The following is a 17894-nucleotide window of genomic DNA, read 5'->3' as shown; positions in this document are numbered from 1 at the left end:
CCTGTGTGTAGAAATACCTGAAAAAAATCAAGCCCCATTTGATAAATAAAAATATTTTTAGGCTCTTTATCTTTCAATGTTGCCCGACTATTCTCAGTTCTTGCATGGAAAGAATTATAAACATGAAGCCAATTTGCCTGTTCACAAACTTCTTCAAAGTTTATATTAGAGCCATTCATTATATAGTTGCATTGCAAGGGGTGGTGCAGTGGTTTATCCAATAAGAATTGTACACTACATCATATAGGAATGTCTAGAAAACCAAGAGTTTTCCTTCATGCTACCTCTAGAGCCCAAAATGTGTAGATTACATCTGGATGTTATATAAAATGGAAGTATGGCTAGGGATTTCTGGACATATTAGGAGCACACTTGGCGAAGGATACCTTTTCTCAACTGAACTATACAGTTTAGTCAGTCTAAACTCAATAAACTTTGGGCAGTCCTCCTCTGAACATCTGAACTCCTGAAGACGCATACATGTGTGGGCATGTGTGTAGACATTGAGATAGAGAGAAGTACTGAGAGAGAAAACAAAAGAGAGGAGGGAGTGAGACAGAAGAAAAGGAGTGAGAAGAGATGAGGGATTGCAGAGAGGCAAATTTACAGAAACATAAGGCAGAGAGCATGGTATAAAAAAAATGACATGACATTCAGCATGGTGACCCATACTCAGAATTCATGCTCTGCATTTAACCCATCCAAAGTGCACACAAACACACAAAGCAGGGGGAGCAGTTGGGGGTTCAGTGCCTTGCTCAAGGGCAGCTCAGTTGTGGTATTGCTGGCATGGGACTTGAACCCACAACCTTAGGGTTAGGAGTCAAGCTCTCTAACCACTAGGCCACAACTTCCACAAAATTGTATGTATAATCTAACAGTATGCTATGCAAACATGTTGAAGATTAGCAGAAAGGTGGGCAAGTTATTATATGATGAGCTTTTACTGCAGAAAATTAAGTGTATACTGAAAAACCTCTTCCACCGACTTTCAGTTTAAACAGAAAAGTTTCAGTCTTACTTTTGGGGGTGGTCTATTGGTCCCTTCACATTGTACATCCTGTTTTACATCCTCTTTCCTCTCTACCTAAAAATAAGCCTCACAGATTTTGCCGATTTACACGTTACTGTCAACAGGATTATTATTCAAAGACGAGCATGACATGTTCACCCATAATCATTTTTTGCTCTAAAATCAAATGATTGCAGTTTGTTTTACTGTCCTCATGTAAATGCATGTAGCCTATTTCATAATACTGTCAATAATGTTTTATAGAAAATGTGCCTCTGCAGTGTTTGAGTATTTCCATCCTGCAGATGATCACGAGCAATTTATTTTTACTATTTTTTTTTTTTTTTTTTTTTGAAACGCTTCTTTCTGGTATTTGTTGGAAAGAAGACAGAATTGTTCATAAAATATTGTATATATATATTTTTTTATACTTATTTTTTTTTTCTTAACTGTAGGTTATATGTGTGTGAATGTATACGTATAACGGTATTATTAAGCGCTATTTATTTATTGTCTATCTTTGTTGTTTTCGCTTTTTCCTTTAGAGACAGCGGATACTCGAGGATTTCTTCATTAGGGCGAGAGAGTTTGAACTGTGACTGCAGGATGTGTGGGTTGTTGTGCAACCGCGTTTCAACATGAACAAAACCTAAAATACTTGTGCTAAACATATCCAGAGACGCTAATGAACGGTAAGGTAAGATGTTTTCATCGGTTTAATCTTGTTTTGGTTTAGAGTCAGACCAAACGAGTCACTTTGTTACCTTTTCTCCGCAAGAAGGAGAAAATACTTTTTAGTATAGTATTTCAATTTTATATGGGTTTAAATGGGTGTTTACATTGTTGGTTTTCGATAATTTCGCTCAGAAAATGAAGCTGTTGCAAACTCAACGCTAATAAGATAGCTGTGTGTAAGTCTGGGTTTGAGCTGAATATGATTCTTAATGTTTCGGTATGATCCTCGTGTCTGAAATATAAGTTGAGCGAAAGAGGTCTGTACATTTTATATATAACACTAAAACGTCGACAATGAATTGCGGCGACTTTGGTTAGTTTCAAAAATGCATTTCAGTGCAAATGAGTTACTATTAAACTTACTTTGCAATTAACAATGTAGCCTATTTCAAATACCTTAAAATGAACTATTCAGTAGGCCTATGTGCAAAAGTGGGTATACTATAAACAGTGATACAGCCAGTAGCATTTGCATATTGTCACTTAACTTCTGCACTTGATTTCAAAAAGATGAAATGCCACAGACCAGGTACATATTTTGCAATAATAATTATATATATATATATATATATATATATATATATATATATATATATATATATATATATATATCCTCTTGAGACCCTGTGGCCTCATATGAGGACGCATGCTTATTACGCATTTTTGGAGACATAACAAATGAATAGAGAAAGAAATTATATTTCAATATTCTATGAAATATTATATATTATTATGAAAATCTTGTCAATTATTACTCCCATTATTACACTTCTTTTTTCATTACATGTTGCCCCAAAAACACATTAATATGCAAATTAGATTTAGTTTATAGATACATTGTATATAATGAGAAAACCCATTAATTGTAATTTAACACACATTTTGCAGAAAGAAAAATAGTATATTGAATCATTATGTTATAGCATAGTTAAGAATGATCTTTATACAAAGTTTGGTTAAAAAAAATAAAATAAAAAATCTTGAACATTAAAAATGTATTCGTGATTTAAAAAAATTGTTTTTGCCTATGCATTTCCATTCATGTCTTTTCCTTTTTTTTTAAAGACATTAAGTCCCGATGTCCTATACGGAGGACATAACATAACTTATGAATGAAATGCATGAATGCAGAGCACAAGGCTGCACTGTAAAATCCCGTGTGCGATGCATGACATGCAATTTGCATCTGTGCTTGCAAAGTGAACCAAAGTGCTTTGCATCATTTCACATTATGATAGACCCACTGTCCTCACATGAGGACATATTTTTCTGCGAAAACTACTTCCTGTACAAAAACAAATTTTAGGTATTATACTTATTAGGTCCTACATATCCCAAATAGCAAGAACAATTCTAAAATGCACAACAGGCAATCTATAGGGTCTCAGGAGATATATATAATTCACATTTTGTCAGAACCTTTAGTACATTAAATGCTATTTTTGTTGTCTGCTAGTAGGAGAATCATGATCTCTTTTTTACATTTTCATTTTTGAGTGAACTATCTTTTTAAGTCAGACCGTCCAAGGTACACCGTGTATGCACAATGCCCTAGTAACGACTTTATGTTATGATTTATACTAACTAAACACAAGCACTGCATGTTTCAAAATAAAAATGCAATTAACCCAAATAGCCCATTAGTACAACTTGCCATTCACTCTCAGAAATGATTTTAAAAAAAAGCACAAGCTGTGTTTGTTTCACACTTCTGTGTAGTCAATGACAAGATATGCTGTGTTCATTGTAACTCAACCAATGTGTTTTTCATCATAAGTATATTACACAATTTGCGCCAAGTGTGTTATTTTTTAACAGACCTTGTATGCAATAAGAACAAAGCAAACTCACATATAGTTTATACAGAATTTATTAAAACTGCTAAATAGTTCAAATTAAAAAGTAAAGAGTCAAAATATAGTAATTTAAACATTAACAGTGTTGCTTGAGTAAAAAGAAAAGTTCCTTGAGTTAATTAATCAAGTTTGTACTTTGAATATATATATATATATATATATATATATATATATATATATATATATATATATATATATATATATATATATATATATATATATATATATATATATATATATATATATATATATATATATATATATATATATATATATATATATATAAATATAAATGTTATAGGCTATTTCACAGCATTATGAATCTTTTTATTATTTATTTTATTATGTATTTTTGATTTACGTGATGATGATGAAGGTCGGTGGAATGAAGTTTACTGTTTATCTGCCTTTCAAGTCAATAACAGTCACATGCGCTTCAGGGGATTCAATTTCATTGAAATCTGCACGAGTGCAAATAAGCACACCTTTGTTATTTATTATATACATAACGAGTAATGTTGGTTAGAAGAATGCTAAGAAAAACGAAAGGCTCAGAGATAACGTGACGTTTAATGGCTTAGGGCATATTACAAAATTAGTGGCACCGTGAGCTCTGTTAATATTCAATGGGAGAGAGACTGGTGAACGGCATGAATTTCCTTATGTGAAACACTACGTGTCACTGATGCCATTTTATAAAAGTGCACGTGCACCTACAGTTAAGTGCAGACCGGTAGGATATTGAAGTGTAAATACAGCAGTCATAACTTAGCTGAGTATATTTCATTAATATTAAGTAGGCATTTTAAATGATGTCAAACAAAACTTCAAGTTTTATTTCTCTTTTCTTTTTTTCCTTGTGCCTTCTCTCCGCGTTTTTATAGTGTTTACCTTATGAATACTATTAACATTTACTCCCCCCTCACTCCATGGCAAATTCTTAGAAAAGTGGCAAAGTCCCCCTGGGGTGAAAATCATTTTTTAAATGATGTTTATTTGTTTATGTGGTGTTTTTAATATGCTTTTAGACAAACCATGTGCCAATCCATTTATCAACACACCATTGCTGAGTATTTTCTTTTTACATCCCAAATTCAATAACCAATCGCGTCACGGGATCCTATCCTTAGCATATCATAGTTCTGTGCTGCAAAGCAGAGGGCCTACTAGTGAGAAGGAAGCAAGGTTGATCAGGTAACAGTTCTATAATTTTTCTGTAGTTGTTTCACCAACTGTTAATATTTCCCCCTGTTTTTCACGATGTCATGTGCTGTTAACGCTTATTTATTTCTATTTAGAACCACTAACTTGAATAATAACCTGCAGCTTAAAGTAAATGAATGAACAGCCCTTTCCACCCTCAATAACCATGGCTGAAGTGCCTTTCAGCATGGCACTGAACCCCCAGTTGCTCTCCAGACACTGAATGTAGCTGTCCACTTCTCCGGGTTGTTGTTTAAAACTCACTGCTGTGTGTGTGCACTTGGATGGGTTAAATGCAGAGCTCCAATTCCGAGAATGGGCTACTATACTTGGCAAATGTCACGGCTTTCACTTTCACTTTCACTTTCACTTTTAATACTCTTTCATTTGTAGTCAAATAAGGGTAGGACATCATTGGAAGCAAAAAAGTTGTCTAAATTAAAAATGACTGCCAAATTCATGCCTTTGAAATATAAAGAAAACTTAATGCTTAGGATGTAAACTGTGTGTGGGTTAAGTATAGTGAGAATACTAGCAATATTCAACGGTTTGGAAACATGTTTCTAAATCAACAACAACTTATTACAGTTTTTCTTGATTGTTTAAACACATTTCTTGAAACTATGAATCGCATTCTCAAAACAGTAAACACGAATCCATTACTTCTAACTCAAATCCCCAAACTTCCTATGTTCAGGTCAAAATGGAGCTCTTCACTCAAAACAACTCAATCTTGCTAAAAAAACTAACTTCTCTAAGATATAACACACAAACAGTGAAAAACACACATACTTCAACACGGTTTTACACACTGATGAGATAAATTCAAAACAATACTACAAAAACCAGTATTGAGTGTGGTACTCCCCACACGTTTTATTCCTTAATTTAATGTACTGTAGAGCAGTGGTTCCCAAACCTGTCCTGAAGGACCTCCTGCTCTGCACATTTTGTATTGTTGGATACAATTTTTTACAATATTTACAATACAGTACAATACAATACAATATTTTTAGTTTGTTAGATAAGGGAGACACGCAAATGGTGCAGGGCAGTGGTGCCTCTAGGATAGGTTTGGAAAGCACTGCCATACAATACTGCACACAACAATAAAAAAAACTAAGTATTCTGCCCTATATCCTGTTTTTGTTCTGGAACAGGCCAAAGAACCTCTATAACATCACAGACTACACTGTCCTTGGCCAGGGCCGGATTAAGGTGGGTGCTATTGATGCTGCAGCATTAGGCCCATTCCTGAAATAGACCAAGATAAAAACAGACAGTAATTTCCTGAAAGCTGAACAGTTTTCATTTGCAACATTAACCTCAAATATATTTTAACTTGAATCATGTAAGAAAATTTAAGAAAACTGTGCAAAGAGTAGCTGAGTTTCGGTTCATTTTTCGGCATTTTACAATTCGGATTGTCTTTGACTAAAAGAAGTCATAAAAATTCAAGTGATTGCAGCGGCAACGTATGCGCACACACAGTTGAAAATGTAGCCTCTTTATCATAATAAAATACAGTAAGTCAAACATGAAGAAAAAAAAAACAAGAAAACACACACACACACATACACACTGCTCAGTTTACAGTTTTTCTCAATTGCTTTAAAACTTTCCTTGAAACTATGCCTCGTATTCTTAAAACAGTAAACACAAATCCATAACTTCTAACTCAATTCCCCAAACTTCCTATATTCAGGTCAAAATGAAGCTCTACACTCAAAACAGATCTATCTTGCTGAAAAACCAAACTTTGCTCTCAGATAGGACACACAAACAGTCAAAACACACACCCTTCAACACAGTTTTACACACTGATGAGATAAATTCAAAACAATACTACAAAAATGGCTAATAAGTGTGGTACTCCCCAAATGTTTTATGCCTTACTTTAATGTATAATGGTAAATGGACTGCATTTATATAGCGCTTTCAACAGACCCCATGGTCATCCAAAGCGCTTTACAAATTGCCTCACATCCACCCATACACTCACTCATTCATACACCGACGGCGAACATTTCGGCCATAGAGTACAGTACAATACAGCAATCAAAATCAAAAATAATTATTCTGCCCCAATCGCGTTTTTGGTCTGGAACAGGCCAAAGAACTTGAACATCACAGCTTTTACTGGCCTTGGCCAGGCAGCGGGGGTAAAATCCTCCCACATGTCTGATGTCCTTGTGTCATTGTTCACAAACAAGATATGTCAATATAACACTGCACCAAAAGTTGGACAAAGAAGTTGCACAATAGTTTGGATGACGGTTACTGTAGGGAAATGCAGAAGGCTGCACTTCTTATGTATTCCATATATTCATTTTCAAAAGTACAAATTTATACATTATTGTATGTGGGATATTGATTGAAAAAGACTGGATATGATCCACAGTTACAGTTTTACAAGTGGTCTGAACCCGCCCCCCCCCCCCCAAAAAAAATACACATTACAATATCATTGTGAAATAGAAAAGAATAGTTAGTTGCAGGGATGTAACTACGCAATCACAACTTATCTTATGTTGTGCACAAGTGACTAAATAATGTGGAGCTTGAAAAAGTAGTTTTAATTAGTTTTAATTCCTGATTTTAGAAATCCACCAAAGCCACTGAGAAAAAAATTGTAAGCTGACTTTGGCTCTTTATCCATCGAAGGTTTGGATTGGTGTGTGATCAATTTTGACTTCTAGTGTTTCCACTTGTGTAATTGTGTGCTAATTGAGCTCAAACTGTGCAGACTTGAGTGAAATATATTGAATGCTATGCTAGTGCTTTTTAAATGACCACAAGGTGTAAGCACTAAGAAATATAGGGATTTGTGTGTAGAGTTTTGCAGGAACAGTTAACTAAATCTGACTCATTTGTTAAAGCAGGGGAATAGTGTTTATAGTTCGGCAAAATGGTTGTGCTTTTTCAGTGGTGCTATGGTTTTGAAATTTTAGTTCGAGAGCCTGGTTATAGTTTTCAAACATGTTTAAACTAGGTAAAAAAAAAAATCAACACATGCTTTTTGAGAGTGTTTTTTCAATCTACTAAATGCTGTTTTATAACAAAGTTCGGGAGGAACAGTCGCAGTTCATTAACCTGATTAACACAAGTGGAGACCAATCAGTAATCAACTCATGACAAGGTATAAATAACAGCAGAACCTATCTCTGTTCATTGACAGTTTTCAGCATCCCTCCTCCACCCCATTTCTCCTCACTTATAGATCCATCTACTCTTACCACAACCGGGGGGAGTACTCTGGGTTCGGGCCACATCCCGAGCTCGGAGCCCTCCACCCGGACAGCACGCCAAATACGCATAAACTTACGGTATTAATATACGTAGATGTGAACTCGTGAATAATGAATAATGTATATTTTATATAATTTATGGTGTTTAAAGCATACCTGTAAACTCACATTTCGGCCATGAAAGTTTTGATGACATTTTCTTTTCATATTACCTTCATATTAATGCCTGAAATAAAGAAGCGTTGCAGTCATTATATTAATTTTTATTTTGGGTGGAGTATCCTTTTAAGGTACCCCTTTTATCTCAAAAGAACACATGCCGTGTTTAAAGGGCGTGAACTGCAACACAAGATTTTCTTAAATTAAGGCTAATAACTTACCATTTTGGGTTGTTTCTCACAAAACCTACAGTAGGCTATGCCTTCAGAAGAACCTTTGGAATATACTACGGCACAAATTGCAAAGGACTATTTTACAACACATAAAATAAAATGTAAAATGAGAAAGTGCAAGCAAGATTTTTTTTATTTTGTGTGTGTGTGGATGTTCCAAAAAAGCAGATAATAAGGCTTTTTAACAACATCATTGTGAGTTGTATAGTTCACAAATTATCTAAGCAGATAAATGCACAGTCAAGTGCAGACCGGTATGATATTGAAGTGTAAATACAGCAGTCATAACTTTGTATTAGCTGAGTATATTTCATTAATATTGTGTAGGCATTTTAAATGATGTCAAAAAAAACTTCAAGTATTATTTTCTCCGCCAACTAAACTTCCAAAGCAAAGTCCTTGTGCCTTCTCTCCGCGTTGTTATAGTGTTCACATTATGAATACTATTAATACCTCTGCTCTCTCCATGGTGAATGGTATTAGAAATTAAGTATATATTAAGTATTAAGTATATATATCGAGTTTATTTCATTAATATTGAGTAGGCCTATTGAATAATGACGTCAAACAAAATGGTGAGTTTTATTTACTCCGCCAACTAAACTTCCAAAGCAAAGTCATTGTGCATTCTCTATATATATACACTAACCTACAAAAAAAACAACCTTTATTTTAAACGCCAAGCCTCAACAAATGTATTGGAATCAAATCTGAATCTGCACTAACGTTGGGCTCGTGCATCTCACATTCTTAAGTGCCAATTTTTTGCGATTACATTTGTATGCTAACTAAGGCTTCATGCTAAAGTCAGGTCTTAAATAAATATAAAAATAAATCTGCATCCTTCACATGTGGAGAAAATTGTTTGGAATAACAGCAAGTAGACAGGTAATGACACCCTTTAATGTACAACAGACAAATTAAAATTAAGCATAATAACTTTTAATATGTTTGGCTGACTGATTTACTTTAATAATGAGGGCAGCGTGTTAAGTTAGCACTGCCAGAATGTGTTGTGTGAGCAAGCTATGCGCCAGCGCGATCACTAGGATTGATTTCCTTAGCAGCAGAAACAATACTTTGTCATTTATAGACATACAGATAAAAGTAGGACATTTTTCAAATCTAAAAAAAGCTTCTTCTTTTTTTTTTCTAAATTTAAAATTACTTTAAAAAGAGAATGCTCCTTGTATATTTCTGACACGCTCCACAAACGAACCAAAACACATCTGACTCGCTTACTTTTAAAAGTCTACATTTAGATTATTTGACATTAAATGCATTCTTACTTTGGAAAAAATCGCAGCATGTTTCGTGATAAAAACATGACTCACAGTCCAGAAAATAGGGTAGCTTATAGCAAATTATTTTGTGGACCCCCTGGCACTTTGGTACCTGTTGTGTCGAGTTATTTCTTTCACTCAACCTGAATTAGTTGACATTACTAGAAAATTGCGTGGAAATCTGTTGCACTAAACCATTTTAGTAAAACTAAACAGGTTAAAGGGGTCATAATATCCAATTAAAATTGTTCCTTTCTCTTTGGAGTGTTACAAGCTCTTGGTGCAAAAAGAAGATATTTAAATTTGCAAAGACTTAAGTCTCAAATCCAAATATATATTCTTTATAAAAGTTAAAAGTCAACCACTCCTAATTATTTTACTCCTAATCAAATTTTGCAACGGCTTATTCTAACATGCTCCCACTTAATGATGTGAACAGATTTTCATAATGCTGCCCAAGAAAGAAAGGTGTAAGAATCCACCCGCCGGCCCAAAAAGCCGAATCCAGTGGCCGAAGGTTTAATGCATATTCGGTCTTTTACTTGTGCTTCTGAATTTTTCAGGATTCATTTTACATTTTAATCTAGATTGTGTTCAATCTGACTTTAATTTCACTTGATCATTACATTTAGGCAATATTTCTATCAAAAGCTGATCACAGATATCGATTGTTTATTAATTTAGATATTTGAGTATTCTGTAGGGGTGCTCCTGCCGATCGGCCGATCGTTAATGCGTCTCGTCAGTAAAGCCGGTTCTCTAATCAGCTGTTAATTCCATCAGGTGCGTGATTTCACATAGAGCAGCTGTTACTACACAGAGCCGTTGTTAACTGAGAAGATGCGCCAAAAAACGCTGAAAATGAAGTGGATTTGCGCATCTTCTCTATTAACAACGGCTCTGTGTAGTAACAGCTGCTCTATGTGAAATCACGCACCTGATGGAATTAACGGCTGATTAGATAACTGGCTTTACTTACGAGACGCATTAACGATCGGCCGATCGTGATCGGAGCACCCCTAGTATTCTGGAAATACCATACTTTCAATTATTCATTCATTAGTGACCGGTATCACATAGGAATTACACTCGGATGATAGTGAAGCCACTGACACAAACTCATCAGTTCTGGACTTACTCAGAGGATGTAGAGTGGTTTTAACACCTTTAAGTGAGCTACACCCTGCAAGCTCATAACAAAAAGTGTATCTTTCTCTTTAACTACAGAGCTACACGTTCTTAAGCCAGTGACAGTCAGAAATCAGAAGATCCCTAATGGTGTTCCCCATGGTTCATCCATTGGTGCTTCAGTATGATCTGTCCTGAATGCAGATTTGTGGAAATACCACTACACATTAATCTACTTGAAAAAGGATTTCATAAATATCAAAATAAATCAAATATAACAATTTATTATCAGTCAGGTAAATATGTATTATGCCAATTTACATAGTCAATTCAAAGATATCAAATTAATACAACACATCAAATTCTCAAAGATGATTCTAAGAGTAAAGGGTGCAAATCAGTTGTAAAAACATGAAGACCTTTTGGCTTGTTATAGGTTCTCGTGGCCCCAGGGTCACACCTGGGCCTACTGGTACTTAGCTACACACTAAAAAATGTTGGGTTAAAAATAACCCGACCAGTAACCCAACTATGGGTTGATATAGCACCTTCCCATCTGTGGTTTATTTTAACCCAATGAATTGGGTTAAAATCCTGTTGGGTTAAAAGTTACCCAAAAGTTGAGTTAATTATTTATATTAATTAACATCAGTATTTGTATAAAAAGTTACATACACAACTATATTACGAAACTACTTTGATGTAAATTAAAGGTTTTATTTTAATATGCAAATAACACATTTACAAATAAATTGTGAAATATTTTATTTAAATGTACAAGAATGTGTAAAAACACAACTGACATTTTCAAGATGTACAAATGTGTCAATTCTTATTCATATCAAAACACACAAATGTGCCAATACAGTTCACAGCTGTGGCCTAATGGTTAGAGAGTTGGACTAGTTTCCAGAAGGTTGCCGGTTTGAGTCTCGGTGCTGGCAGGAGTTGTAGGTGGGAGGGAGTGAATGAACAGCACTCTCTTCCACCCTCAATACTCATGACTGAAGTGCCCTTGAGCAAGGCACTGAACACCCAGTTGCTCCCCGGGTGCTGGATATAGCTGCTCACTACTCTGGGTGTGTGTTTACTTCTCACTGCTGTGTGTGCGTGTACTTGGATGGGTTAAATGCAGAGCACCAATTCAGAGTGTGGGTCACCATACTTGGCAAATGTCACAACTTCACTTTCAAATAAAATGTACATAAAATCAAGTAATATTATGCTAGCTGCTGGACCTACTGATGATCAATGAAATAAAAAGGTTTTTTTTTTTACTAAATACAAAGTTTTTAAGGAAGAGACAGTGTGCAGAAGAGACTATTAAAGACTGTGTGTTACAAAAACTCTAAAATGGGAGCAGAGGGCTTTGGGTAGTAGATGTCATATACAAAGAAAAGTTTGAAACACAGATCGACTGCTTGTAGCATTGTCTTCTGTTCCGTCGCCTCCCCGTTTAAAATAATAAAAACTTGGGAGGAGTTTTCCTTGTCACCAAGCACCAGGACATGTGGATTCTGGATTGTCTTGTGATTCAAGTACAGCACTATATTAGTGCCAACCTTAAAAGAACAAAAAAAAAGTAACATGCATTGTCATGATATTTCATTGATACACTCACTTTACAAATGAGTGAATTTAAATGAGTTAAAAGCTATAGCGAATTTAAATTGGTTAAAGTGATAATTCACCCAAAAATGAAAATTCTGTCATCATTTTTTATTTTTTTTTTTCAAAATATCTTCTTGGAACTATTTGTATTGTACAACAAGTATCTTATACAAAAGACATAAATGTGACTTGACTACACAGGGCACTGTAACCTTGAAATGTTTCAATTAACAGGCAGAGGTTCTCTTGTTGCAAATTTTCCTTCACGAAAAAGTCCACTGTCTAAAACATAAGTATAAACACATTTAGTACAACACATTTAAAAAACATGTAAATCAGTCTATCTTCATAAAAGAGAAATGGCTGCAATTATTATTACTTTTACTGTACAATTAATTAGTGCTGGTGCACTATGACAAATATTTCTTTTTTACGCTCCTCTCTTAAAGGTTTGTTGTAGGAGTAACATTAACGTTATGTAAATTTGGGGAACTGGTATAAAATTTCCGCTGAAAAGCGGATTGCCTCATGATTGCGCTCTTTACTTTCGTCTGGGTATAGAACTTTTATAACAGAAAATTGCAGGTTCATTCAAACGATTCTCATGGAGTCTGTTGTCTGTTGCATGACTGATGTGTGAGCTTAGCTCGAGCAGCTTCATTCACTGGTCCGATCCGATAAATGGTCCGTGCGGCTTTTTTTAGCTTGATTCTAATAATTTAGTCAAACTTTCACATTTCACCATACATTTTTATTAACGTTAAGAACTACTTATCTAAACGGTTTTGCAGCTAATCTTTTTATGTATTAATACTAGCGAACAAACAGGAACAGCATTCATGTACCATTGATCTGATTGTCTGGGGGGAAAAATGGACTAAAGGGAATTAAAACTTTTTTAAAGCATAAAAAATTACAATAAACGTATCAGTACACATTACTTAATGATATCACAATTATATCATACAATTATTTACAACAGTTAATTACCTCGTAATCATGCAGGCTGCTGAGTCGCTGACTGGACCATTAAAATTTGAACTGGAGTGAAGAGGGAAACATATTTAACCCAACAGCTGGGTTGTAACTAAAAATAACCCAACGACGAAAAAATAATTACCCAACAAATTGATACATTGACCCAATATGTGGAACCCAACGGTTAGGTTAAAAAACAACCCAACGTTTTTTTACTGTGTACTAAAGGCTAAAAACTGGTCAAGGAAATATATAAATGTGAAAATATTTGATTTTATTTATTTATTTATTTTTATTTTTGCAAACAAATAAATGATCAATAAGTAGGCTAAATGAACACAGGTTAAAATGTTTTACTTTTTTACTTTTTAGAATCTAAACTGGGATCGATAAGAATTGAAATCAATAAGCAGAATAAGAATCTAAATGGATTCAATTCAAACAATACCCAACCCTATCCACAACATCATGAAGTTTGAGAAATTCACTGATTTCTGAGCATTTTATGAACACTGATCAGTTGATGGCAAAATTCAGTGAGCAAACCCATGGACATACTTCGGTTTCTTTTCAATGTTTGCTTTATTTGTCTAAAATGAACCATATCATAGCCTTCAATATTTCTTTAAAAAAGAACTTTGTAACTTTTAAACTATTATTAAAAGGAGTTCAGTGAAGTTGTAAGAATGTTAAATAAAAAAAATCTATGTTCCATTTCTATAGGTTTTATATAATAAAAGCTCTTAATTCCAAAGATGCGCTCTACATGTTCCAGTAAAATAATGCCATAATTTTCCCTTATAAAAAGTGCGGGGGTTGATTGCTGTCTTTTCAAAAATGCAAGGGTCATGACCCCCCTGTCCCCAGTGTCAACATCTGCTGAATGTTCTATAACAAACACACATACATGCACTTTTGTTTTAAATTTGAGTATTAGTTCAAATTATTTAGTAATTATTTTCCCAAATTTGTTTTGTACTCTGATTCATGTTGTAAAGTTCTTGGCAAACTTCAAACACTTCTGTATTTGAGAAATATTAAAATCTATTGTCTCTCTGTTTTTAAACAGGTGCAAAGATGAGAAGGAAAATCTTTCAGATGATAGTGCTACTTCTGACAGGTGTTGTATGCCTTGTCATTATCATGAACAAAAACAGTTTTGAAAGTGAAGTGACACTGAAGAGCAAAGACAGTTTCCCCAGATACGAAACCATCCAGCCTGTGTATCCGGATTGTCAGCAGAATATGTCTGCTTATGATGTGAATGGATTTTCTACTCTGCCAAATCATATTAAAGACTTCCTGCTTTACCAACACTGTAGGAGTTTTCCCATGCTTCTTGACCTGCCTAATAAGTGTGGCGGACCGCAAAACTCTGCAAATGTCTTCCTTCTGCTGGTCATCAAGAGTTCTCCAGAGAATTACGATCGACGAGAAGTTCTGCGGAAAACATGGGCTAAAGAAAGATTGCACAAAGGTGTGTGGATCCGGAGAGTCTTCATTATCGGAACAAGTGGAACTGGCTTTGAGAAGCAAAGGTTGAATAAACTACTGAAGCTGGAGAACAGTGAGAACAAGGACATTTTACAGTGGGACTTCAATGATTCTTTCTTTAACCTCACACTGAAGCAGATCCTTTTCTTAGAGTGGATGGAAAGATGGTGCCCACACACCAGATTTCTTTTAAATGGAGACGATGACATTTTTGCTAATACGTTTAACATGGTTGAGTATCTTCAAGGTCAGACGGGCAATGATGGAAGTAAACATCTCTTTACAGGGCACCTCATCCAGAACGTAGGTCCTATCAGACATCCTTCAAGTAAATACTATATCCCGGTGCAGGTTCAGGAGTCTGAAAGCTATCCTCCGTACTGTGGCGGAGGAGGCTTTCTTCTCTCAGGCTTCACGGCCAAAACAATCTACAGCATGTCTCGTTCTATATATCTGCTGCCCATTGATGATGTTTACATGGGCATGTGTTTGCAAAAGGCTGGCCTCAAACCTACATCCCACCTTGGTGTAAGGACTGCTGGTCTGCATATCCCTGCTGCAAACGTAGACAAATTTCACCCTTGCTATTACAGAGAAATCATTTTAGTCCACAGATTTCTGCCGCACATGATTTTTGTCATGTGGAATGAAATACAAAACCCACGTTTGCAATGTGGAAGCACAAAATCCTTATAAAGAAAGGGAGTTTATTAACAGGGAGTGTGATTACTTTAAAAGGGAAACATAATAGCTTGCTGGACAATGCAATACTTTTTTAAAACATTCTAAAACATGGCAAAATGATTGCCTTTTAAAAATGTAAAATAGTGGTCTATTGCACTTCAGCCATAAAGGGTGGTTGATTCCTTTCTCAGAAATTGTGATTATAGTCTTCGTGGTCTTTATGCTTGTTTTTAAGCAACCTGAAAGTGCTTCTCAGTATATAGATGTATAGAAACATCTATATTCTCTTTAAAATCGAATTTTATCAGGGGAATTAAATGCACTCTGAGACAAAAAGATTGTCACTGAAAAGTTGTCACTGGGGCAGTACCTTTCCAAAAGGTATACTTTTGTACTTTATTTACCCCTAAAGGGTGGATATTAGTGTCTTACTGTAAATGCTACATATTAGTATCTTTTAAAAGTGTACCACTTCACCAATAGCATTTGTAACTTTTTTGTCTGAGATGTGCAATATATAAGAATGAATTTGGATTCTCTATGCAAAATGATTGCTGAAAAAGCAAGTGTACAAGGTGTACGGTGCCATATTGTAACAAATTACAAATAATTGAAGGATACTTATGCGTCTTGGCATATTTCTGCATTTTACATTTAACTTACTTTGTTTTGAGGAGAAAATGAATACTGCTGTTCTGACCTACATTTCTCCAGACTGTAAACGTCAATGTGCTTTAGAATCTAAATTATATTGAAATACTATATTTTAAACTCAATTGTCTGGAACAGTTGGTATTAGTAATACCAAATACGGCCTTCAAAGGTTAAATAATAATAAAATGTGGTATAATGTACATCTACTCATGGTGTTGGTTGTGTAGATGCGACTTTGTTTGCTTTGCTGTTTTATCCACTGTAGTACGACCCTCACTCAGAGCAGTTCACTCTTACATAACTCCAGTACCTCAACGCTGCTATAGCTTTGCCAGTCAGCTTATTTATAAAACTGAGATGTAGTTATAATACTTAAAGTTATAGGTGTCCGAAAAATAAAAATGATGTCATTATTCACTCACCCTCATGTTGTTCCAAACCTGTATGCGATTGTTTTTTTTTTTTGGTGAACAATCCCTTGGCTAGATTTAATGTCAGTAATGTTTATTTGTCATGTTATTTAAATTCAGTTCAGTCAGTTTCCGGGAACCTGTATTTTTTATCTCTGGAGACTGAACATGTTTATAACACTGAGGTAGATTGTAAATCTGGGGATTTCCATCTTATTGTTAGTGGACTTTTTGCTGCTGTTTGGTGATTTAACCTAGCAAAAACTAAATCTTAGGAAAGCAAATAATATTAAAGCAAATAATGCAGTTTTGTCAGGGTTTTCCTATGCTTACTACACAATGTTATGTTTCTGTATTAGTGTGGGATATTTTTATAGGCTGTTTGTCTGACATGTCTTTTTTCCTGTTGTTGAAACAAGTCTTAATTTTCAGTATGCATGAACATAAGAGCATCCAACTGTGCAAATTAAATTTACACAAAGCAAAGCAAGTTCTCTGTTTGTTTCCTAATTCCATGGGTGGGCAGGCTTTTGTTCATGAAGTGAGCATTAACGTTTTAGGAAATACAAAAAGAGTCCTACACCAACATTTGTGGAATTTGCTAGGGAGAAGGGAGTGTTGTTTGATAAATGGTGCGCTGCCAGTAAAGTGAGTGATTTTTACTCCTTAAGGGAGTTGATATTGCTAGAGGAATTTAAGGGATGCTTATCTGAACGCTTAGTAGTCAATGATTAGTATGATTAGTAGTTATTGAACAGGTGACTACTTTGTCACATGCAGCTGTACTTGAAGATGAGTTTATTTTAACCCACAAGAATGTATTTGCTTCTGCACGTCCTGAAAAGTTACAGATTGACAGTTCGCAATCTCAAACGTCACGTTCCAGATTTAGTCCCCCCCCCATAATAAAGAGGAGGGTGAATGTTTTCAATGTCACAAAAAAGGGCACGTGATCGCTGATTGCATGGTGTTGAAGCGCAAGCAGCAACCAAAACCAAAGAGCGTGGGGTTTGTGAAAACTTAGAAATCTGCAGTCGCTGTGTATACTGAGGAAAGAATTGATGAGAGTTATCAGCCCTTTGTGTTAAAAGGGTTAATATCACTGAGTGGGATAAGAGAGGACCAGGAAGAAGTAAGAATACTCAGGGACACTGGTGCCATGCAATCGTTTATATATATATATATATATATATATATATATATATA

At 35.0% G+C, this 17894-nt stretch overlaps 1 protein-coding gene across 2 annotated transcripts; it reads left to right on the top strand.

The window, feature by feature from the left end:
- Positions 1 to 1169: 1169 nt before the first annotated feature.
- Positions 1170 to 17170, top strand: LOC113049247 (N-acetyllactosaminide beta-1,3-N-acetylglucosaminyltransferase 3-like). 2 transcript variants are annotated; one of them, XM_026211421.1, is made up of 3 exons: positions 1170 to 1228; positions 1558 to 1704; positions 14516 to 17170. In XM_026211421.1, the coding sequence occupies exons 2-3, from the start codon at positions 1698 to 1700 to the stop codon at positions 15634 to 15636; spliced, it is 1128 nt and encodes a 375-aa protein (XP_026067206.1). In that variant the 5' UTR covers positions 1170 to 1228; positions 1558 to 1697; the 3' UTR covers positions 15637 to 17170. The 2 variants fall into 2 exon arrangements, with proteins under 2 accessions (XP_026067206.1, XP_026067207.1); XM_026211422.1 differs by lacking the exon at positions 1170 to 1228 and having other exon boundaries at positions 1484 to 1709.
- Positions 17171 to 17894: the final 724 nt, after the last annotated feature.

Source organism: Carassius auratus, chromosome 30 (assembly GCF_003368295.1).
Source record: "Carassius auratus strain Wakin chromosome 30, ASM336829v1, whole genome shotgun sequence".
Classification (NCBI taxonomy): Eukaryota; Metazoa; Chordata; class Actinopteri; order Cypriniformes; family Cyprinidae; genus Carassius; species Carassius auratus.
The sequence above is the reverse complement of the archived record's forward strand: the minus strand, read 5'-3'. Positions and strand labels throughout refer to the sequence as shown.